The sequence below is a fragment of the Notolepis coatsorum genome (genome assembly GCF_963971535.1).
Source record: "Notolepis coatsorum genome assembly, chromosome: 9".
In the NCBI taxonomy this organism is placed as follows: domain Eukaryota; kingdom Metazoa; phylum Chordata; class Actinopteri; order Aulopiformes; family Paralepididae; genus Notolepis; species Notolepis coatsorum.
Genome location: NC_140173.1, coordinates 51,965,672 through 51,990,882, shown reverse-complemented (window position 1 = coordinate 51,990,882; position 25,211 = coordinate 51,965,672). Strand labels below are relative to the sequence as shown.

The 25,211-nt window shown below is 43.5% G+C and overlaps 1 protein-coding gene across 1 annotated transcript in view; it reads right to left on the bottom strand.

The window, feature by feature from the left end:
* The window catches only part of antxr1d (ANTXR cell adhesion molecule 1d), a 126,287-nt gene that overhangs the window by 25,320 nt on the left and 75,756 nt on the right, over positions 1–25,211 (bottom strand). The window contains exons 12-17 of the mRNA XM_084322209.1: positions 13,976–14,054; positions 8,084–8,179; positions 4,767–4,805; positions 4,439–4,537; positions 3,846–4,010; positions 1,230–1,310 (exon numbers count right to left, since the gene is read on the bottom strand). Coding sequence (XP_084178335.1) covers positions 1,230–1,310; positions 3,846–4,010; positions 4,439–4,537; positions 4,767–4,805; positions 8,084–8,179; positions 13,976–14,054 — 559 coding nt within the window. The remainder of the gene's footprint in view (positions 1–1,229; positions 1,311–3,845; positions 4,011–4,438; positions 4,538–4,766; positions 4,806–8,083; positions 8,180–13,975; positions 14,055–25,211) is intronic.

The following is a 25,211-nucleotide window of genomic DNA, read 5'->3' as shown; positions in this document are numbered from 1 at the left end:
GGTCAGCAACTCTGGCAGCTAAGGGTCAGTAAGATTGTTCGTCAAACAGTGTCGAACTTGAGTGCTAAAGTCTTGAGTGAATAGTAGTAAAGACATAATTACCATAGTAGGTAGTAATATAGGCAAGGTAGATTCCTTAGTAGATAAGTGCATCATTTCAGATATTGATTGAAGAAATGCATTTTTTAGCCAACGGTGGACAATTGGGCAGGTTTTGTCTGTCGTTTCGGGTTTCAACAGTCCTTTCGTTTCGGCTGGCTGTCCTTTTGGGTTTCTGCTTGTGTTGTGGCAGTGAACACGGTGGGGTTTTCACCGCTGGTGATGCGTGTCCTGCCCACACCTGGCCACCACCAGACACATCCGGAGAACATACAGTACAGCGAATGTAAGCAGATGAAAGCTGACTGACTGTTTTTACTGTGTGGTCAATAGTGAGTCACAAGTCTACAGGAAGAGGGCAGGAAAAGCCGTCCAGTTCTACTCGGAAGAGTCTCAGATTCCTTGGGGACTTCCCAGGGAAGTGTTACAGTACTCACTGTGTCGGAACAATGGCATCTTTGTCAGAGTGGACTGGTATCACTGGCTCATTCACATGCGTGTGTGTGCGTGTGTGTGTGTGTGTGTGTGTGTGTGTGTGTGTAAGGGGTGAGTAGTGAGCTACTGTGTTGAAAGCTTGCTATAGATGATGTTCACACTGGCACCTGCTGCCTTTATGTGATGTGATGTGTGTGTGTGTGTGTGTGTGTGTGTGTGTGTGTGTGTGTGTGTGTGTGTGTGTGATAGAGAGACAGAGAGAAAGAGGAGAAAAAGGAGAAAGGGTGCAGATGCTCCATTCAGATACTCCCAAAGAGACAGAAAATGCATTCTCTAATGCAGTGCTTCCCAATCCTCTCCTCGAAGCACCCCAGCCGTTCCATGTATTTGTTAAATTCCACCACCAGCACACCTGATTCAACTTAACAAGCCCTTTATTAGTTGAATCAGGTGTGCTGGTGGTGGAATTTAAGAAATACATGGAACGGCTGGGGTGTCTCGAGGAGAGGTTTGGGAACCACTGCTCTAATGGTCTGTACTGATCTATTTTTTTTGTTTGAATGCTTTTATGCTTCTGCAAGGAAATACGGACCATTATGTATGACCATTAAACACACACACAAACACACACACACACACACACACATTATTCTGTTGCTGTGTAGACAGAACGTAACAGGGCAGCTGAGTCTCACCTGGTCTCCGGGCCGCGGCCTCATCAGGGACACCTGGTCATATCCCCTCCTGAACAGAGCCCACAGAGCGTCCATCTTCCCCTGAGAGACAGACAGACAGACAGACAGACAGACAGACAGACAGACAGACAGACAGACAGACAGACAGACAGACAGACAGACAGACAGACAGATTCAAGAGAGGTTTGAAACCACTGAAACGGCAGATTTATAAAATATGATGATGAAATTAATATGATCATTTCATATTCACAAGTATAGAGCAGTTGAAAGACGGACAGTGTGTGCATTTGTGACAGGGTTGACGTCTATTCACTTTAAATCCAATGAATGGGGGACTATGTAAAATGTGGTTGAAACCATCACAACATCCGTCTATCACGTCCTCTTTAGCTATTCCGAATGGTACAGCTAATGCTAATGCTAGTTAGTAAACCATCACAACATGTCCGTCTATCACATCTAGCATCCTCTTTAGCTATTCCATGGTACAGCTAATGCTAGTAGTTAGTGTTGAAGGGGGCAGGCATGCAACACCGGGTAATGTAATAATACCGGTTTATGCTAATAATTGTTCCTAATGTAATAATTTTTAATTTAGAAGGACTCTCACATCTCACATCACAGCTACACATTTTTCAAAAGCTCACTGTTATTTTTAAATGCAGCCCCTGTTTTACTTAATGACATTATCCGGTATTATTACATTATCCGGTGTTACAAGGCGCACACAATGACATAGGCCTAATACTTAATACAGTCCCCCATTCAGGAAGGACTTTTTTCCCTTAAAAAGTTATGTTTACATTTTTATTAATTGAATTAAAGGTGAATTGATCCCAACCATGTCTGAGTGAGTGAGTGAGTGAGTGAGTGAGTGAGTGAGTGAGTGAGTGAGAGAGGTGGCACCTACAGTAGGTAGAGCAGAGAAAAGTAGCCTACCTTCTCCTCTGCCTGTGTACAGAAGATCATAATTCTAAATATTTATTTAGCTGACATGTAACTTCAACTTGGCATTGTTGCATTGTTCAACTTTGATTTGATTTGATCTTTATTTATCTCCAACATTTCAACCCTAAAACAAACACATTTGTAATAACAAAAAATAACAAACTAAATAAAAAATACAATTTTATTAAATACAATAATCAGCATAGCTCAAGACAATTGTTTTGTTCGAGAAGGGACAGAATGAAGCAAAGCTTATCTGGTCCTGCCCCTTCCTTACAATATCATATTAATATGTAATAACTAATAAGTTATCCATCAATATAAAAAAGAATATACCTATCCAGTATCCACTACAGCAAAAGATAAATAAATAATTACAAAAATACTAGTTCATGTTATTTTCAAGCTCCTCTAACTTAGTCCAAGAATTCCTGTTTATATCTGCATTTAAACATTTCAATAGTATTACTTGTTTTTATTGCTACACCAAGGCCATTCCAAATGGATACCCCACAAACTGAGATGCACTTGCTTTTGAGAGTTGTACGGACAATAGGTTGTTTTAAATAAAATTTCCCTCTTAGATTATAACCCCCATCTTTGCCCATGAAAAACTTTTGTATGTTGTCAGGGACTATATTTTGTGTTACTTTAATAATTGTGCAGTTTTGAATTTAGTTTAGTTTAGTTTAGAGTTTGACTTTTAACAAATGTGAATGAACAACTTGGCATTGTTGTTGTTATAGCAACACTACTATCACCAACATTGCCTGTGGTGCTTTTTTCCTATTGCTAGGTTTTTAGCGCGTTTTTCCTTACCTTCGCGTGGGGTATGTCTGGGAGTGTTGCATTCATTTATTAATTAATTTATTTTAAATTCTTTGGACTTCATGATGTTTTTGTTTTGTTCTTGATTTATTGTGATATTTCTTCTCAACTTGTTTAAAGAAGACGTGTCCGGCCCATGGGGACATTAACGTGTGTTGTCGGGCCTTACAAATACATTTGATTTGATTTGCAAATTATGGCAACCTCAACTTTCTTTGTGTTAAAATAAAGGTTTGAAATTAAATGAAATAAGTGACCAACCGTGTTCCATACAGTGCAAAAAAACAGGATTTACACTGTGAAAAATGTATGTAAAACTGTTTGGAAGATGAGGAAACAGCGTTTCATATCTCTCATCCTCAGTCAGACAGCGGAGCAAACTGGACAGCATATCATCTTGACTTGATATTGAAAAACCTCCCGTTTCAAAGCATTATTGAGCAAAAGCTGACCTGTTTAATACATTATGAATATAATTGTTTCATACAGGCCATCTGTACACAACATCGTTCAACAATGATCTGCTTGTGTTTTCTGACATGACCTCAGTTTGTCATTACGTGGACTTAGGACTTGGGTGCTGGGAGGGTAAACTCCACGCTGAATTAGGGCTCGGCTGCTTGGGGGAGTGGAAGTGAGAGAGAGTGAGTGTGATAGAGAGAGTGAGATAGAGTAAGATAGTGATCGTGAGAGAGAGTGATGGAGAAAGAGAGTGAGAGTGTGAGTGGGATTGTGAGAGAGAGTGAGTGAGAGACAGAAAAAGAGTGAGAGAGTGAGTGAGATAGGTCAGTGTTGGCAGGTATGGCACCAGACAGAGCAAAAGAGAAGAGCTCTGACCTTTATAGGAGAGTACCACATCCCCTGCTGTGGGGGGCGTCGTGGCTGCTTGCGAGGCTTGGGCTCGTAAGGCTCAAACTCCTGCTCCGGCATCTTGACCACAGCGTTTTTAGGTTTGTCTAGCTTCGCTCCCTCCTCAGTAGAGCCTTTCTCCCCCCAACGCACCTAGAGAGAGAGAGACAGAGAGAGAGACAGAGAGAGAGACAGAGACAGAGAGACAGAGACATATAGAGGAGAGACATATAGAGGAGAGAGAGAGAGAGAGATTGTGAGACAGAAGTTAGAGAGAATGAGTATTTGGAAAAGCACTGACAAAAAGTACTTTTCTCTAAAGTTGATGGGTGTGCAATGCATTGCAATTTGTGTGCATTTTTATGTGTATCGGTTTGTGAGCACACTATGCATTAGTGCATGTACCTGTGTCTGTTTGTGTGTGCACTATATTTGTGCATGTGTGTGTCTGTGTGTGTGTGTAAGTGTGCACTATTTGTACATATGTCTGTGTTCACACAATTGTGTGTGTGTGCGTGTGTGTGGATGTGACGGCATGCAAATGTTTTTGTGCTTGTGTGTGTATGTGTGTGCATGTGTACCTCCATGCGTTTGATTCCGCCCACTCCTCTCCCTCCATAGTAGGAGGCGTCTACTGTCGGCCACCTTTTCTTGGGCATCCCATCCTCATCGTCAGACTCCTGGCAACAACAATCATATTGATAATAATAATAATAATGATAATGATGATGATGATGATAATAATAATAATAATAATAATAATAATAATAATAATAATAATAATAATAATAATAATAATAATAATAATACAAATAATAATAGAAATTATGATGATACTACTACTATATTATTGTTATTAATAATGATAATAATCTCTGATATAAATAGAATGCAGCCAGATTGACTTACAGGCTCTGGAGGAGGGGGGGGTGGAGGTTCTTTAATCACCTGGGGAAAAACACATTAATTCAGATGGCATCAGCAGAGGAAAGGGACTCACAGGCTGCGTTCACACTGCACGCCTTAGTGCTCAATTCTGATTTGTTTTTGTATTGTAGCCAATATCAGATTCCAATGTGAAGTGGTCACATGCTCCTGAACTGAAATTAGCAATAACAACGATGGACGTAAACAGGGAGGACACTGAGGACACAGTTTATGGTTTCATTTATAAGCTGATGTGCAGTGGAGGCCAGATAATTTATAAGTGGGCGACAGTGGCTTGGGAGGTAGAGCAGTCGTCTGGTAATCCAGAGGTTCCCGGTTCGATTCCCGCTCCTCTCGGGCAGCGTGTCGAAGTGTCCTTGAGCAAGGCACTTAACCCCTAATTGCTCCTGATGAGCAGGTTGGCACCTTGCATGGTTGCCTCCTCCATCAGTGTATGAATGTGTGAGTGAATGTGTGAGTGAATGGGTAAAATGTGAGGAACAAATTTTAAAGCGCTTTGGATAAAAGCGCTATATAAATGCAGCCATTTATATATAAGCTGATGTGCAGTGGAGGCTAATTGGTGAGCAGATGATAATGGGGGCGAGGAGGAGGTTTGATTGATTGATTGATTGAAAACTTTATTAACAGATTGCAGAATGGGTACAGTACAGTACAGCTCAATACATACAATTGTTAAGGGGATGCAGACCAGAGAAAGACTTTCGTCTTGTTTACATCAGGGTCCCCCATTTTCAATTCATCGTAACATATGACATACATGACATACAGATAGACAGTACTGCTACATCTATACATTTATGACATACCAGATTTGCAAATACAGTACTGTTTGTGATACAAAAAGAGTCCAGAAAAAAAAGTATATACATTTGACGTAGAAACTGTACATTGGATTGGGTAGGGGGGGGGGCTGTACATTGGAGGTGGTTGGGTGGGGGGGCGGGTTGGGTAGGAGTGGGGGGGGGAGGTCGGGTAGGAGGGGTGGGTGGGGGACACTGTACAACTGTACAAACAAAACTGTACATTGGAATATTGACAAGACCATACTTGGTAATTTACTGTACATTGGAGAGGTGAGAGACAGACATTTCTTCTTTCAATACTCTTTCAAACACAGACCTGTTGATGCTACGTCCCCTCAAGTTTTGCTTGTACAGAGGTGTCACCGCAAATACTTATAAGGTAAACACCTCACTGTCCCTCCACTGACCACCTCCCTCACAACTGTCTTCCATGTTTGTCTTCACCAAGTATCTCCCGCCAGCGCAGACTTGTGATGAATGTCTATCTATTCTAGAGTGAGTGACGCAAAAGTCTAATTCATTCCAACATGTTGAAATTCAGACTGAGGTTGCATTGCAAAAAATAAATCAGATCTGTCTGATTCAGGACCACGGCACGCCACATACTGTATGAAAGTGGCCCAAATCAGAATTGAAAAGATCAGATTCTGTGTGATTTGTGCTGCTCACACTGTTGTGAAGAAATCTGATCAGTCACATAATCAGATTTAGATTTAGGCCACTTTCACCTGCAGTCTGAAGGAGACGCGACTCCCGCGCCGTAGCGAATGATGTGGACCTGCTCTCCAGGCATGAATATATTCAGCAGCAATATCAAGTGGACTAAGGAGCACAACCTCACTCACACATCCAGCATCGCTTAGTTGGAAGCCATGATGGTCTCCATCTCAGTCCTCGGAACTATACGTGCCGCTGGCTCAAAGTCTGACCACAATCTGCCCCTTCCATCTTTCAGCAATTTGAAAAAAAAGAGAAATCCAATAGTTGCAGCTACCTTGGCTGACTGTCAACCTGTCCATTGTATTTGAGTCAAATCGGATAAGAAACGCACACGCTAGTGTGTGTGTGTGTGTGTGTGTGTGTGTGTGCGTGTGTGTGTGTGTGTGAATTCAATACCTTCTTGTGTTGCTTGGCTGTGTGGTTGCAATAACACCAAGAGAAGGTGGGCCACCGGTCTAGTTTGTACAGGTATCTTTTTCTTGTTCATTGTCGGTTTATATCACCCACATGGTTCGTGTATTTAGCCTTTTTGTGTGTGTGTGTGTGTGTGTGTGTGTGTGTGTGTGTACAACGGTGGCTGTGTTGATGATTATGTCATGAAATTTGGTCCGTTTGCTTATTTTTCATATATTTACATAATTTGAAAAGATTGTATTTTGAAAATCTCTAACAGAGAAGTTACCCATTTGACCACCCTAGTGGTTTATTTCATGCCATTAGGGTTACCCTAACCCTAACCCCAACCCTAACCCTATCCCTAACACAAACGGGAATATAAGGGGTTACAATTCGGAAATCTTTGGAATATTTGATAGATGTTAGTTAGGTTCATAGTGGTATTCATACAAAAAAGTCCTTGAACGTGATGCAATCTTTTCATGCACTGATGTGCCAACTCAACTAACAAGGCAGAAGGGTTAAGGTCAACATCAGGGATGTACAATAGTGCTGCTGTATATACCCTATATATACATTTATGTATTATATATATATATGATATATATGATGATATGATAGTATGTACAATAATGCTGTATATGCCGTATATCTATCCACATCTGTCTGTACATAGCTGCATACAATTCTTTTTACATATCTGTAGATACTATAATAATAATAATAATGGATTGGATTTATATAGCGCTCTTCGTGACACCCCAGAGCGCTTATCTATATCTATATCTGTACATTGTACCCTTATCTACTTTTACTAGTTACGCTGCTGACCACTACTACCATAGTGTCTTTATACCTGTATCACTGTACATATTAATACTACAACTCTGTACATCCGATTAGCACTATACACAGTAGTACTAATTTATATATCTTCTACCCAGTTGAATCACCTGTACATTGTATATTACTATTGCACTTTACTGTTACATTTGCACTCTGGTTGGATGCCAACATTATTTTCGTTGTACTGTAGTTCAAGTTCAAGTTTGTTTATTAATGATCACAATAAAAAAATACACATACTTTACGGTGAAATGCTTGGTTCTGTATGAGCCCCTGAGAGTGTGCTTCATACAATATGTTTGAATCGAATCTAATGCGCGCGCACACGCACACACACACACACACACACCACACACACCACACACCACACACCACACACACACACACACACACACACACACACACACACACACACACACACACACACACACACACACACACACACACACACACACACACACACACACACACACACACACACAACTTGTAGAAGGAGAAAGGATGACTCACCACAGTGCAGCACAGAGGCCAGAACCACCACATGAAGATCATGGCCAACGACAGGAACAGGACCAGCAGGGATATGAGCAGGATCGTACCATCAAACTACACACACACACACACAAAATCATGATGCAAGATAAAACCAAAAGACAATAGGAGAGGAAAAAGTGAAAGGTCAAAAGTAAAAGGAGTTAGATTGTTTGTTTGACTGAATCAGACGAGATCGTGATTATGTGATTGCATTAGCCATTGGAAGCACTCATGATGTTATTTATTTCTCCTTTTTATTTTTTTTAAATAAGCTGATAATTGCCACGGACGACATATCTCGTTTTATTAGCCCCCCCCACTGAGTGCCGATCGTTTTATTGTTTTATTAGCGATCTGAAATCATATTTCATCAACCGAGTCTCCCGTTGGTACACCAGCTCCTACAGGAGCTCAGAATGGTGTGTATGTGTAATGTGTAACTGCAGGTCAGTTACACATTACTTTTGTAGAGGCGGAGCCAGCTGGTTCCTTGTGCTGGCAAGAAGTCTGATCAACATGGAAGTCATCGCGGGACGGGAATCATCCTGGAATATATATTCACAGCAGCCAATACTCAATCAACAAGCGTGATCGATATTTGGAATGGCGATCAGGAATTGGAATGATCTTTTTGGAGAACATCTGATCTGAGGTAAGGAATCTATTTTACCAGTCTTGGGATAATCAGAGTTGTATTCGCTGAGATCTCAGCGTTTGCCCTATGTGTGATGTGTCTGTGTGTGCGCGATCGCTGATGAGGAAATAAGAGAATCGATTTTTCAGCTCGCGTCCATATAGCGTGCATACATACACATAATCTATCGATAATCTAGCGTTTATTTGAAAACGATTCATAAATGGGCAGAAAAATTACAACGTTTTTGTGTATTCTAGAATATTCCAGTAAATGTCTTTTATCATGGAATCTTTATATTTTCCTTGAAAACGAGGGATTTTCAAAATGCTATAAAATGAAAATGAACCGATAAAAAAACAATCTGCTTCGACAATGTAGACTACAAACGAGTCATTGATAAAGCGACTGGCAGATTAGACACATAGCCATAATTTAAAACATAGATTCGGCGTTTTTAAGATAACATTGAAGTGGATGGTGGCATTCAACGGGTAAATCAAGGTTAAGCAACGGCTCTGAAAGTGTTAATAACCACACCAAAAGCCTTGAAATTAGTGATGCACCGATGTGAAAATTGTGGCCGATACCGATATTAATATTGCTGTTCTGGCCGATACCGATATTTACCGATGTCGATATCTCTGTATAGAAAACACTTTTTTATGATAATCAAATAAAGAGCTATTTTCCAAAACGCATACTTTTTTTACTTTTGTAACTTATTTTCAGAAATGACTGATATTTTGAAACTATTTAAGGCCAAAACATGTAAAAGAAAAGTATAAAAAAAAAAAAAAAATTATATATATATATATATATATTATTCTTTTTTTTTAATATCGGTCCATATCGGCCCTATCTTGATATCGGACCGATACCGATGTGTAAAAAAACGGCCATATTGGCCAATATTATATCGGCGGCCGATATATCGTGCATCACTACTTGAAATAAATCCTGGAATGCACTTTGGGGGCAGCACCGTGGAGTTTGTTTCAGGGCTTATGCAGACTGGAGCGTGGCCTCATTACTTTGCGTTGCTTTTGGCTGACGAGCAGGAGCTGCGGCTACATCCAGGATTGTGCTGAGAAAGAACTCTTACAAGTCATCTTTGGTAAGTAGGAAATAGGATTAGGTCCAAGACCCTAACCTTTAATAATCACACTGCGTTAAAATTCATTATACATACAGTACCTTAGTTATTAGTTAAACCTTTTATTATACGTGTGTGCTTTAACTAAAGTGTTAGAGAGGAATTGTTTCGTGTGAAGAGAAAGGAGGGAGTACTCACAGCCTCCTCTGATGACAGACAGAGCAGAGGAGACCTCAGAGAAGGAGAGGAAGAGGAGGAGGAGACAGCTGGAGAGGAAGAGGAAGAGGAGACAGCTGGAGAGGAAGGAAGAACAACGAAAAGTAGCTTGAAAGAGAAGTTGAGTTGAATTCATAGCAAGAAGTGTTCAGATAGAGAATAGCATCCACATATTTCTCACATGTCTCTTGAGTTTGTTCCTTCATTCCGTAATTTGGCTGATAAACATGAAGAATGGCTGCTACTCAATTCTCAATGATGTCGTCAAGGAAATTGGAGTTGGCGTGGTGTTAAGACACTCAGGAAGTTGATAAGAGGCCTTTCACAGAAAGTTTAGAATGCCCAAATTGTGTCCTCCATGTTTGGAAGAAACGATGGTTGCGATGTGCAAAACAACGATTGCTACGTGTTGATAAATGAATAACTTGTGGATTTTGTAAACAAGTCGAAGTGGAACAGTAATATCATGCTCCTCCAGTGGTTTAACTACTCTTCAGATTTCAGATTCAGATTCAGAGTTTTATTTGCCACATGGAATCAATACAATCAGAGTTTCTTCATACACAATCATAAATATCATACCATGGGCAAAAGGAGCAGGAAGAAGAATACATATATATATATATTTTTTTTTATCCACTTTTTCTCCCATTTTCTATATTTTTCTCCCATCCCAATTTCGTATCATCCAATTCAACCCTCCCCTGTCACGGACGCTGTTTCTTGCCTCCCACAAGCCGGCTGCAATGTGGACTAAGTCATACATAGCACAAGTCCCCTCCGGTACTTGAGGTAACAGCAGTCGCATTTTTTCAGTGGCGAGGAGTAACGCGTGGGAGGCTCACGCTGCCCCCGACACTTCCTGATTCTACTGTGCAGGCGCACCAACCGACCTGTAGGAGTCAATGTCCACAATGCCCGATCCCCACCCTTCAGTTTCCCACCCCCTAATACGGCCAATGTGTATTAGTACGGACAACCAGCTAAACTGAAAGCAAATGTGGAGCGCTGGGCTCGAACTGACGAGCCCAGCGTCTCCAGCATTTCGTGGCGAGCGCCTTGCCCACTACGCCACGTAGCCGCCCTGAAGAAGAATACATCTTATAGTTACCTGCCCCTTATTCCTAAACTAAACAAGTATTTACTTGATGGTCGGCGTACAACATAATTTACACAAAATAATAATTTATGCCATATACAAGAAACAAACAAGCCACAGTTTAAAAAAGAAAAATTTAAATAATAATAATAATAATAAATAATAAAGAATTAAAAAAAAAAAAAAAAAAAAATCACTATTCAGATCACCTTTGACTTTCATACTGACTAAATATTATTTTTCTATAACTCTACCACTGCACAGAAGTGCTTACCAAGCACCAGCCAGCCATGTTGTAAGAAGAATAACTACACAAACATTCCGTGCAAAGCCTCTATTGTCAATTGACGTGTCATTTGAACATTTTAAAATGAAATTATACACCATTTGACCAACAAAATACATCCGGAACAAGGGCTTGGTTACTTCACCTCTCTATGTACTGTCTGTCAGTAGGGCTGGTGGTAATGTGTGTGTACTGTGTATGAGGGCTGGGCGAGTTTCAGTTTCAATTACGATTTTGGCTTCCCACGATCATGAAAACGAGATAAAAGGATAATTGTGCCGCATGCTGTGATGCTCTCATTTAGTCTTGTGTTGTAAATACAGCGCACCCTTCCTTCACACTATTCCTTCCTCCCAAGCATAAGCGGTAGTTTCAGCTCGTGTTGAGAGGGAGGAGGGTGTGTCTCCAGTTACTTTGAAAGGTCTTTGGTAACTTGTAGAAGATGACAGAAAGGCAGCCTTTGGTTGAGAAGAAAGGTAAAACAAATTAAATCGTCGTTATACGATGTTCTCAAATCAATGAGTAATCGACTCGTGTTAATAATTGGGATTTCAGGCGGCTATGTGGCGTAGTGGGCAAGGCGCTCGCCACAAATGACGGAGACGCTGGGCTTGCCTGTTTGAACCCAGCGCTCCACATTGCTTTCAGTTTAGCTGGTCGTTCATACTAATACACATTGGCCGTATTAGGGGGTGGGAAACTGATGGGTGGGGATCGGGCGTTGTGGACAGCGACTCCTACAGGTCGGTTAGTGCGCCTGCGCAGTAGAATCAGGAAGTGTCGGGGGCAGCGTGAGCCTCCCACGCGTTACTCCTCGCCACTGAGAGATCGAGCTGCGCAGGTGAAAAGATGCGACTGCTGTTACCTCAAGTACCGGAGGGGACTTGTGCTATGTATGACTTAGTCCACATTGCAGCCGGCTTGTGGGAGGCAAGAAACAGCGTTTGTGACAGGGGAGGGTTGAATTGGATGATACGAAATTGGGATGGGAGAAAATATAGAAAAATGGGAGAAAAAGTGGATAAAGAAATAATAATAATAATTGGGATTTCAATATCAATCAAAATAATCGTGATTATGGTTTTTGCCATAATCAAGCAGCCCTACTGTGTATAAATAGGGCTAGGTGTATTGTATATGCACTGTGTATAAATAGGACTGGGTGTATTGTGTATGTACTGTGTATAGACTGTCACTAGGACACAAGGCTGACATGTAGGGAGGTGGACAGAGAGACTGAAATAGCTGGAGGGTGGGGGAAGGGCCTCCTCCAACCTCCTAAGCCATGAGGGCTAGCTTCGGCTAACAAGGAAGGCTTTTGGCTAACGACTAGGCCTCAACCACCATCGGACTAATAGCAGAAGAGACGGTAGAGATAATGAATTCAATACACTTTTCAAGGACCTTTCAGAACTGTTTTCCATCTGGTACAGAAGATGTTTATAGAAATAAACATCAACATCCAGGAGAGGTATCCTGTTTCCAGTGTGTCGTAAATTCTTTTGAGACGAATGTATCACCGGGGAGGGAGAGTATCAGTCAGTACGATGAGTAAGAGATAAACACAACGCAGAAACTTCACGGAACCACAGGTGATGATGTGATTACTGGCTGATGACCCTGAAATCCAACATGTGTATAAATAGGGCTGGGTGTAATGTGTATGTACTGTGTGTAAATAGGGCTGAGTGAATTGTGTATGTACTGTGTATAAATAGGGCTGGGTGTAATGTGTATGTACTGTGTATAAAAAGGGCTGGGTGTAATGTGTATGCACTGTGTATAAATAGGGCTGGGTGTAATGTGTATGTACTGTGTATGAATAGGGCTGGGTGTAAAGTGTATGTACTGTGTATAAATAGGGCTGGGTGTAATGTGTATGTACTGTGTATAAATAGGGCTGGGTGTAATGTGTATGTACGGTGTATAAATAGGGCTGGGTGTAATGTGTATGTACGGTGTATAAATAGGGCTGGGTGTAATGTGTATGTACGGTGTATAAATAGGGCTGGGTGTAATGTGTATGTACGGTGTATAAATAGGGCTGGGTGTAATGTGTATGTACGGTGTATAAATAGGGCTGGGTGTAAAGTGTATGTACTGTGTATAAATAGGGCTGGGTGTAATGTGTATGTACGGTGTATAAATAGGGCTGGGTGTAATGTGTATGTACGGTGTATAAATAGGGCTGGGTGTAATGTGTATGTACGGTGTATAAATAGGGCTGGGTGTAAAGTGTATGTACTGTGTATAAATAGGGCTGGGTGTAATGTGTATGTACGGTGTATAAATAGGGCTGGGTGTAATGTGTATGTACTGTGTATAAATAGGGCTGGGTGTAATGTGTATGTACTGTGTATAAATAGGGCTGGGTGTAATGTGTATGTACTGTGTATAAATAGGGCTGGGTGTAATGTGTATGTACTGTGTATAAATAGGGCTGGGTGTAATGTGTATGTACTGTGTATAAATAGGGCTGGGTGTAATGTGTATGTACTCTGTATAAATAGGGCTGGGTGTAATGTGTATGTACTCACACATTCAGTAGTAGTGATGTAAACGGAGCTGGTGATGTAGGAGAGGCCTTCATTCATGCTCACCTGCATGTAGATGACCCTGCAACACACAGAAAACACCATCTAAATAACGTCACACACACACACGCACACAGACACAGAGACACACACGGTTGGAAATAAATCAAGATTTTATGCTGAGGTAGAAGCATGCCCAAAGTTGTCCAATACATTCTTAAATCTGGTCATGTCCAGACATGCACCCCTTTTCACACGCATAAAGGCAGGCAGGCAAGACAAGACACACACACACACACACACACACACCCGGTCAACTCCCTGCACCTCTGGCAGCCGGAGCCTTTAAACAGGTCAGGGAGTTCTCCGCCCACAGAAGGAATCTATTCCGTTTGGATCGACACCAAGCTCCTTAATGTGGAAAACTCTCCTATTAAGCAGAATGACTTCCTCTGGCACGCTCTTCAGCGCCGCTGCTATCTTCAGCACCGCCGATATCTGCCGCCACCATCTGACGTCGGGAGCCCGGCAGCGTTTCCCATACACACACATTTATCTGCTCTGCGGCCGTGCCAACCACAACATTGAGACGGGCCCACTACAAACAGATCCCCCCCCCCGCGCTGATAACCGCATAACGTATTATACGCGCCGCGGTTTCTCCATTAGTTGGCCCGCCGTCGACACTGGACTGCCTGCGTGTGCCAAGGGAGACGTGGGGAATGATAATGAGATGAAAAGGGAGGTTTATATCTTTTGGTTTGGAAGACGACAGGAGAATGGGGGTAAACATGACAGGATTGGGGATATGAGGACGGCCATATACAGCAATGGTGCACTAGTTCCTATATTCTATTTATATTTGAGTTATATACCTATATACTAGATTAGATTCAAAATTTCAAATGTATTGTCATATACAGCACAAGTACAATACAACGAAAAGAAGTTTGGCATCCAAACATTTGCACTTGGATGCCAAACTTATTTTCGTTGTACTGTACTTGTGCTGTATAATGATGACAATACATTTTAATCGAATCTAATCTAATCTAATCTAGTTTTCTCTCTGTATTCCTTCAGCGATAGGAATGACCACGACTGCTAGAAGAAAGTCCATCAGATTTGTCACAAAATGGCAGCGGTTTCAGTTCATCCAAAGAGGTCTTGCACCAGTGGCTTTGTTTTTTCGAGATACTGGAAGCAGAAAATGTTAGCATTTCTAGTTGTGATTTCATGCTTCATGTCCTCACTGATTTCCACTAACATTGTAAACAATTGTTAAAATTTTCTGCTTCAAATACCTCAAAAACCAAAACCAGACATCCAAATGCCTTTTCCAATGGATTGAATGCAGGGGCGGATTTAGGATTGTAGGAGATCCGGGGCTTAGCCCATATGGGCCCCCCCTTTTTTTTTTTTTCTTTTTAATAATATTTTTTTTTTCTTTTTTTGCAGGCAAGGGGTGGTTTGGACACGACAGATTTCTTTTGAATTAAATGAACCTGTACGTGCAATTTCCTGCAATATAGAGCCTTCAATCTTGACCAATAAAGCTGCTCTTTTCACTATAAAACTCAGTTAACCATAACGTAGTTATGGTTCGATTTATATATTGGGGGGGGGTATATCATATTTTTCATATAATCAAAAAGTGGTGGAGCAAGATCATACCTTTGCTCCCCCAAGTTCAATAGTGGGAGAGCAGAGATGCTCCGAATGCTCTTATGGCCAGGCGTCTATGATTCACTGATACAAAGTAAAATAGTGCAGTGCAATAAAATAGTTAGTAAAATAGAATAAAATAATGCAATAGTGCATTGCAATAAAATAGTTATCATCGTATTTTTTCGGGAGGCCGGTAAGGAGTGCATTACAGTAGTCGAGTTGGCTTGAGATAAAGGCATGGATCTGGTTTTCAGCGTCCTTTTGATTTATAAATGGCCGTACTTTAGCTATGTTTCTAAGGTGGAAGAATTAAGTTTTTGTCAACTTGTTGATTGTGATTTAAAGCTTAGGTCTGAGTCTACCATAACACCAAGACTTAACTCACTCAAATACAGTTAGCAGCTGGATAGACCACAGATGGAAATTAGCTTCTGCTAAATCTGGTGCAAACATATTTTCATGTAACAATGATGAATTGTAAAAAAAAAAAAAAAAAAAAATTTAAATAGATTCGGGGCTTTTCAGAATACATCCGGGGCTTGAGCTCAGGTAGCCACCCCCTAGCTCCGCCCCTGATTGAATGGACTCTGACAAATAAGATGTTTCTTATTTACATACATAATATGTGGATGTTAGCATGACATTATAATAAGCTGGCTCAGGAGGTAGAGTAGTTGTCTGGTAATCCGGAGGTTCCTGGTTCGATTCCCGCTCCTCCTGGGCAGCGTGTCAAAGTGTCCTTGAGCAAGACACTTAACCCCTAATAGCTCCCGATGTGCAGGTTGGATCCCTGCATGGTGTGTGAATGGGTAAAATGTGAGGAACAAATTGTAAAGCGCTTTGGATAAAAGCGCTATATAAATGCAGCCATTTACCATTTATAATTGAACCCCATTTCTCCTCAAAACACAAAACAAGTACAGTTAGAATTAGCACTTTTATTAAAAGAGTATCCAGATAAAACCTTTAAGTACTAAACTATGCAATAGAACCACAACGAAACCGGGACCATAGACAGATGCAAAATTAAGTGGAGATAAGTCATGCCTTCATCCTCTGCGTTTGACCCATCCTAACTGTTTAGGACCAGTGGGCAGCAGCCACACAGTGTAGCGCCCGGGGACCAACTCCAGCTGTGATGCCAGTGCCTTGGTCAAGGGCAACGGCAGGAAACCTGGCATGTCTTACTACAAACCCACAAGAATGCACCCAGTAGAACGCAGACCTCCGCCAGGGTCTAACAATCTCCCTACTTTGATATTACTTTCACATGCAACATTCTACTGGGTAGATGACAGAAACAAGAGTTGCCGATATTGCCAACCTCAACAGACCCAGGCTATAAACCCACATGTAAATGGTAAATGGCTGCATTTATCCAAAGTGCTTTACAATTTGTTCCTCAAATTTTTACCCATTCACTCACACATTCACACACAGATGGCGGAGGCAACCATGCAAGGTGCCAACCTGCTCATCGAGAGCAATTAGGGGTTAAGTGTCTTGCTCAAGGACACTTCGACACACTGCCCGGGAGGAGCGGGAATCTAACCGGGAACCTCCGGATTACCAGACGACTGCTCTACCTCCCGAGCCACTGTAGCTCCACATGCTGGCACTAGAGGAAAGGTCATCGGGTCAAAATCAACAGGTTTCTCCCTCTAGGAGTCATGAATGTTCCCCACAAATGATGTGACTGTGTGACTAACGGGCCAGGAGATACGCTCGTTTGGAAACTTAAGATTTGGCCTGATGGTGGCGCTAGAGATGGACAGACGGGACAGATTACATAACCTCCTTGGCGGAGGTAATAATGACGACAGACATGACGAGGCCTACTGTACAGTACAATATAGTTGAGAGATGGAGAAGACGGGAGCAGAAAGGAAAGTCAAGAGTGTCGTGTTACTTCACACAGTAACAAATACGTGAGTCCTCTGCTGTGGTTGATAGTATCTTTATTAGCTTCTCCGTAGCTCCATTACACAGGTGTTCTTCCTTGCCTCTCTCGTACTCTGCCCGACCCCCGAGTACGGTGGCCTGTACACTGTGTCGTATAACGCACACACATTAACATAACACCACATCTCCCTTTCTAGAATCAATGGGTAGACTGCCATTGATTCCCCAGACCTTAGAGGATTATTCTGCCTCTATATCTAAAAGGTCTGTTCCTGAACTGATCTAAACACTTTCTTTAATGCCATAATAAACTATAGGCTATATTAACCATAGCAATTGCCTTTTTCTTAACACTATATCTAAACGAATATATATATATACATGAAACGCATGTCTTAGCTTAACCATAAACATCTTTCATTCTATTACAGGAATGTCACTTTTCTCTTTACTTTCGCTCTACTGTCTCTTACAAGTCCAACCTAGTTGGTTTCACCACACTTCTCCCAGACCTGGTTCTGGGAGTAGCTGGTGGTTCCAGGACATTCTGCTCCATAGGTTCTGCTGCACTCTGCGCCGGTGAGGGCTCCATGGGGATGAGATGGCGACGGTTTCGCCTTAATGTTCCATGGGGTCCATCTATGATGTACGAACGTGGAGTGGGGTGACTGCTAGGGGTGGGAATCGCCAGAGACCTCGCGATACGATCGAGATACTCGATATATCGCGAATATTGCGATCTTTTTTTTATCAATTCTTTTTTACTGCAAAGTAAAACTGTCAACATGTTTTATCTAATAAAATAAAGTTCAGTCTGTTCATCTCACTTCAATCATTTTTATTGCAGAACATGGTATTTTCTCAAGCAGACAGATGTAAACACTGTAATCTGTGTTGCATGTACCTGACAAACTGAACTGTTTGTATTACAGTCATATTCCAACTTAACTGAATGCACATGTGTGTGTGTGGACTACTACTGTACTATTACAGGTATTGAAATGAACAATGCAACTTCCTTATACAAAAAAAAGAAGAAATTAAAAAAAAAATCCACAAAAAAATTATATGAATAATTAAATATCGATACTTGGCGTCCCTGTATCGATACAGTATGGCCACGCAAAGTATCGCGATACTACTACGTATCGATTTTTCCCCCCACCCCTAGTGACTGCTGACCACAACTCCAGTTGCACTTTGATCTGTGACCCACACTTCCTTTCCTGGAGTGAGCCTGTCGAGACTTCGTGCACGATGACGCCGGTTGTAGCTTTGTGAATCTCTCATTCTCTTCTCCTCTTCCTTCAGAACAACCGCCTTACTGTCGGGAAGAGTAGGGACCAGTAGAGCAGGAAGCGTTGGCACCGTTGTGCGGAGTCTCCTCCCCATAAGAAGCTGAGCTGGACTGTATCCGTTATGCAACGGGGTGGCTCTGTATGCCAGCAGAGCATGGTATGGGTCGGCTGCCTTTTTCAGGAGACCTTTTATTGTCTTGACAGCACGTTCTGCCTCCCCATTACTCTGGGGATATCTCGGGCTGCTCGTGATATGGCGAAACCCATAGGATGCTGCAAACGCTGCAAAGGCCATTCCGGAAAACTGTGGCCCATTGTCTGTCACCAGTTCCTCCGGGATACCGTGCCGTGCGAAAATTTACTTCAGGTAGTGGATGACGTCTGTTGATTTTGTGGGAGTCAGCAGAGGGATCTCCACGTACCTTGATGCATAATCCACAACCAGCAGGTAAATATTGCTCTCCAGCATGAACAGGTCTGCTCCCAACTTCTGCCACGGTCGCCCCGGGTATTGAGATGGCATCAGGGGCTCCCTTTGGTTCCGTCTCTCTTTGCTGCATGTTCGGCAGTTGAGGACTAGCTCATTCAGCTGCTGGCTGAGCCCGGGCCACTATACAGACTGTCGTGCACGCTCCCTGCACTTTACCACCCCCTGGTGGCCTTCATGCAGCCTGGCAAGCACATCATTTATCATTGTTGAAGGGATTACAAGCCTGCTTCCCCTCAGCAACAGTCCATCCTCTACTGTGAGTGACGCCTGTTCCGCCCAGTACAGCCTGAGAGCCAGTTCACTGTTGTGTGCTGGCCATCCCTCTGCACACCGCTGCTTCACCTGTGCGCACACACTGTCCCCCTCAAACTGCTCTCTCAGCTCGTCCAGGTAGGCAGTGCTCGCTGGCAGGTTCTCCATTATCATGTCCACATAAATATTTGTATTCTCAAATAACTCCTTCTCATCTGGTGTCTCTCTCCTCTTCACAGGAGCATGTGAGAGCGTATCAGCAGTCCACAGGCTCTTCCCTGGCACATGAGCAATGGAATAGGAATAGCGCATCAGGCGCATCCGGAAGCGCAGAATCCGTGGAGGGAGATCATCCAACGCCTGAGACCCCAGGAGGCTTGTGGTCTGTCTCCGGCTGCTAGTGTCTGCCGATGAGAACATTTCGAAACCTCTCGCAAGCCCAAGTCAAGCCCAGGGCCTCCTTCTCAACCTGTGCGTATCTCTGCTCAGTCTGTGTGAGAGACCGCGACACATAGGCTACTGGTCTCCACACTCCATCCCATTTTTGAAGAAGCACACTCCCCAAGCCGTACGACGCCGCGTCCGCTGAGACCTTGCACTCCCTATGATTATCGTACATGGCCAACACTGGTGGGGATATTAGTGCATCCTTTAAATCTTGAAAGGCTCTGGCCTGCTCGATGCCCCACAGCCAGCAGTTCTTCTTCGACAGAAGGTCTCGCAGGGGCTTGTCTCTCTCCGCCAGCGGCGGGGATAAACTTCCCCAGCTGGTTTACCATGCCGAGAAAGCTTCTCAGCTCACTAACATTTGTCGGCTCCTCCATCCTCCTTACGGCATCCGTCTTACTCAGGTCGGGGTTAATGCCACTGCTGGAGATCACATGGCCTAGAAAGGTCACCTCTTCTTTTGACAGGTCACACTTATCGATGTTCAGGGTGATTCCTGCTTTCTCGATCCTCCCCAGCACGACATGCAGACGAGCGTCATGCTCCTCCTGTGATCGGCCCCACACCAGCACATCATCCATGTGGCAGACGACACCCTCCAGCCCCTCTGTGACCTCAGTCACCATTCTGTTTTGGAAGTGTTCTGGGGCGGAGGCGATGCCGAAAGGTAGGCGATTAAAGTGATAACGACCAAACGGCGTGATAAAGGTTGTGTACTTTGACGAATCCTCAGTCAGGGGTATTTGCCAAAATCCCATGTTTGCGTCTAACTTGCTGAATATCCTGGCTAGCATTCCCAGTGTTTCCTCGACTGTTGGCAGGGTGTATTTTTCCCGGCACACTGACTCATTGAGGTTTGTGAGATCAACACATAACGTCACGGTGACCAATCGCAGCCACTCTTATTGTCTGGGACCAAATACGGCCACGCCCCATTCCCAGTAAAAAGTGGGAATCTCTAGAATGGGTTTCGGGCGACGCTGTATACGGAAGTGACGATAGACAACACTTTGTTGTCAGTAGATGGCAGCATTGGTTTAAAATTAAAAGGTGAAAATGTTGAAAACTACATGAATACATTTCCCAAGATCCTTAGCACAGGTCACAGGTCACTGGGATGTGTCTATTCTTCGCCGTGATCTGAACAGCGGTAAACTATTACTGCGACCTCGGTATAGCGGCCGTGAATGGTAAACTAATTATCTTAACAAAAGTGCGCTGGTAGCGTTACATATGTTGTCTAAAGGGGGACATATGGTACAATTTAAGATTTTAATGATAATCGGCATATAAAGGACAACATAAAGCATCGTTAATTTGTAAGGAACCTCAATGAAAACGGTAATATTCGCTATTGTTATGAAAATGTGCTAGAATCCTATACAAATGTGGATGCATTTGGTCTACGTTCCGTTATGCGTACCGCACCCATCTTCTTCTTAGGGACTACCAGTCGGTTGGCTCCTCGATCCGGCTGATCACTCCGAGGCTTTCCATGCGGGACAGTTCTTGCTCGACTTTGTCCATCAGTGGCAATGGAATCCTTCTGGGCGTCTTCAGCGAGAATGGTTAAGCCCCCGGTTTCATCCTGATTGCATACGGCTGTTTCATCTCCACTGCAGAGACCACTGCATATCTTCGGGTAGGTCGTCTTGAGCGTCTCCATTGTGATACTGTCTAGACGTGCCACAAGCTCCATCTTGCTGATAGCAGGCCTCCCAGCAACGCTGTGTGCAGGTGTCGAGCGACGTACACGTCCTCCAACACCTCTCTCTCTCCTCTCCTCAGCAACAGCTTGGCGACGCCCACAACATCTAGTGGACTCCTCCCAGGTCACATCAGTGGTTTTGTTGCTTTCTGTAGAGTAGGTGGATCCTTGTGTCTGTAGATCTCTCTGAATACAGTGTGAGGCATCACAGTAACATCAGCACCAGTGTCTATTTTGAATGGCACACGTCTGTCTATGTTGACCATCCATGGCTCACCATCAGTTGTGATGCTGCCCAAGAACATACACTCCTCCTCACCATCACAGGAGCAGGAATAGTCCTCTTCAACCTCATGTACATTTTTGGATGATTTACACACACGCTTATAATGCCCCATCTTCCCACATGAATGGCATTTCACCTCATTAGCAGGGCAATCGCGCTGTGGGTGGGACTGATAACTGCCACATTTTTTTTATCCACTTTTTCTCCCATTTTCTATATTTTTCTCCCATCCCAATTTCGTATCATCCAATTCAACCCTCCCCTGTCACGAACGCTGTTTCTTGCCTCCCACAAGCCGGCTGCAATGTGGACTAAGTCATACATAGCACAAGTCCCCTCCGGTACTTGAGGTAACAGCAGTCGCATCTTTTCACCTGCACAGCTCGATCTCTCAGTGGCGAGGAGTAACGCGTGGGAGGCTCACGCTGCCCCCGACACTTCCTGATTCTACTGCGCAGGCGCACCAACCGACCTGTAGGAGTCGCTGTCCACAACGCCCGATCCCCACCCATCAGTTTCCCACCCCCTAATACGGCCAATGTGTATTAGTATGAACGACCAGCTAAACTGAAAGCAATGTGGAGCGCTGGGCTCGAACAGGCGAGCCCAGCGTCTCCGCATTCGTGGCGAGCGCCTTGCCCACTACGCCACGTAGCCGCCGTGATAACTGCCACATTTATGACACTGGACACTCCTCCCCCTTGAGTGGCTGTGTGATTTGGCTGGGTAGCTGTTAGCCTGTTGGGGGCTGTTCTTAGCATAATTCTTGCTACTGCTCTTAAACACCCTGTCCACCGATCTAACGTCTTGCCTCTGTCCTGGCGTCTCCTCGCAGAGAGGATTGCTGTCGTTTCACCTCTTCACTCTGCCTCGCCATGTTTAGTCCGGGTCAAGCTGCATTCTTTCTGACAGCCGCTTATCCATCAGACCGACGGCAAGCCTGTTACGAATAAGTTCATCATGTAGCACTCCGTATGTACAATACTCTGCCAGCGCATACAATGCCGTCACAAAGGAGTCGACCGTTTCACATTCTCCCTGTTTGCGCATATTAAATTTGGCGCGTTCGTAGATCACATTTTTCTTGACCACGAAGAAACCCTGTAATCCATCCCGCACTCCTTGGTACGTACGTCGTAGAGCAACAGTCAGATTTAATCCACGTAAAATATCGTCCGCCTCATCACCCATACAATATATTAGCGTGTTGACTTGATTCTCTTCAGAGCTAGCATTTAGGTTACTTGCCAGACGGAATCTTTCGAACCTGCGTATCCACTTGGCCCACTCTTGCGGCTTTGAAAAGTCGAAGGACTCGCGAGGCTGGATGCTAAATGTAGCACTTGAAACCGCTGCAGGTGCTCCAGCATTATTAGCCACGCTCATCTTTTTTCTCCATCAACGAACCTCAAATGGCACTTATCGTCCGACCGAACACATACACAACTCTTGCAGGACTTCTGACACCATGTCGTGTTACTTCTATTTCTGTTTTTTTGTGTTAAAAAATAATTGTGGTAAAATAAGTAGCTCTACATTCTGACATCCATCATTGATATATATATATATATATATATATTGAGTATTATGTCAGTAACAGCCCCTCCGCTCTGCAGTAAACAACATTTTCTGGTATCCCTTCCCACCTTATCCAATCAGGAGAGAGAGCCCTAGATATTATTTACTTATTTTGGGGGCGACAGTGGCTCAGGAGGTAGAGCAGTCATCTGGAAATCCGGAGGTTCCCGGTTCGATTCCCACTCCTCCCGGGCAGCGTGTCAAAGTGTCCTTGAGCAAGACACTTAACCCCTAATTGCTCCCGATGTGCAGGTTGGCACCTTGCATGTTTGCTTTTGCCGTCGGTGTGTGAATGAATGGGTAAAAACGTGAGGAACAAACTGTAAAGCGCTTTGGATAAAAAACAGAATCCCCCCCCCCCCCCCCAGTGTAGTTCTCACTCCTGATTGGATAAAGTGCAGAGTGGAGGGACAGGGAAACCGATGTCATTGACCAAACACTTATCAGTGATGGCTGTCATAATGTAGAGCTATCATTTTAACACGTAGACCACTTATTTTAGCAACACGTGTGTCAGGGGTGGAGACAGGGTTGCCTGTTGTGGGAGGAAGGGACGTCAGTGGGAAAACAACTGGTCTCCAGCGACAGAGACGGCCAGTAAAAAAACAACAACAACTTTATTTAACAATTGCCATTATGTATAGGCAGAGATACACTCACTACACACTTTGTTGGTAAGTTTTCTCTCACTTGCGACCGGTTTGTGTAGTGCGTGTATCTGTGCCTAATGTTAATAATAGTTCAATATAAATGTGAGGAATTGCACCGACTGCCACCGTCTCTCCTTGTTGGAGAAGAAAGGAGAAAGGGCTTTTCTGTGCTGTGGTGGTCATGGAGAGAGAGACAAGGGTGGTATTGAGATCTGGGTGTAGATGTGAGGAAGGAGGAGGAGGAGGGGGGGAGGCAGAGGGGAGGTCACTGGAGGGTGGTCGGAGGAGAAGGGAGACCAGAGAGAGAGAGAGAGAGAAAGAGGAGGAGAAAGGAGAGGAAACAGAGGGGGATGGGAGGAGGAGGAGGGGTTTTCCTGTCCTACATCCTTTTAGCATGTGTCCCTCCCATCTGGGACCCTCAGATCTCTCTCTCTCTCTCCTTCACTTCCTCAAACACTGACACACTGTTTTTTCTTCCATCTGTCCTCCACTGTAGTCCCTCTCTGTACTGCAGGTAGCATAACAGTCTGTTAACAGCTGGGGAGAACAGAAGAGAAAGAGAGACTGGAGATGTTGCATGGTAGCAACGTTTTGTACCTTCGCCATGTTGTTTTACTAAGTTCACACATTTCAAGCATCAGTGATGTAACTTTCTGGAATTAATGCTTTTGTTCCAGGATAGAACGCTTGCCTGCTCTGCTACCATTAGCCAGCTAGCTCGCTCGCTTTATCTCGAGCCAGATTATCTCACGTTTCGCTATTAAGTAAAAACAAAACCATACATTAACGTGGAAGCTCAGACATTTCATGTGTCAACGATGTAACTTTAGGAATGATTGCTTTTGTTTCCGGAAATAACGTTAGCCTGCTGCTAGCTCACTTGTTTGATCAGGTCATGTGATGTTAGCTATTAATTAAAAAACCAAATCGTATGTTGGGGGTGGGGGGTTCGATTAGTAT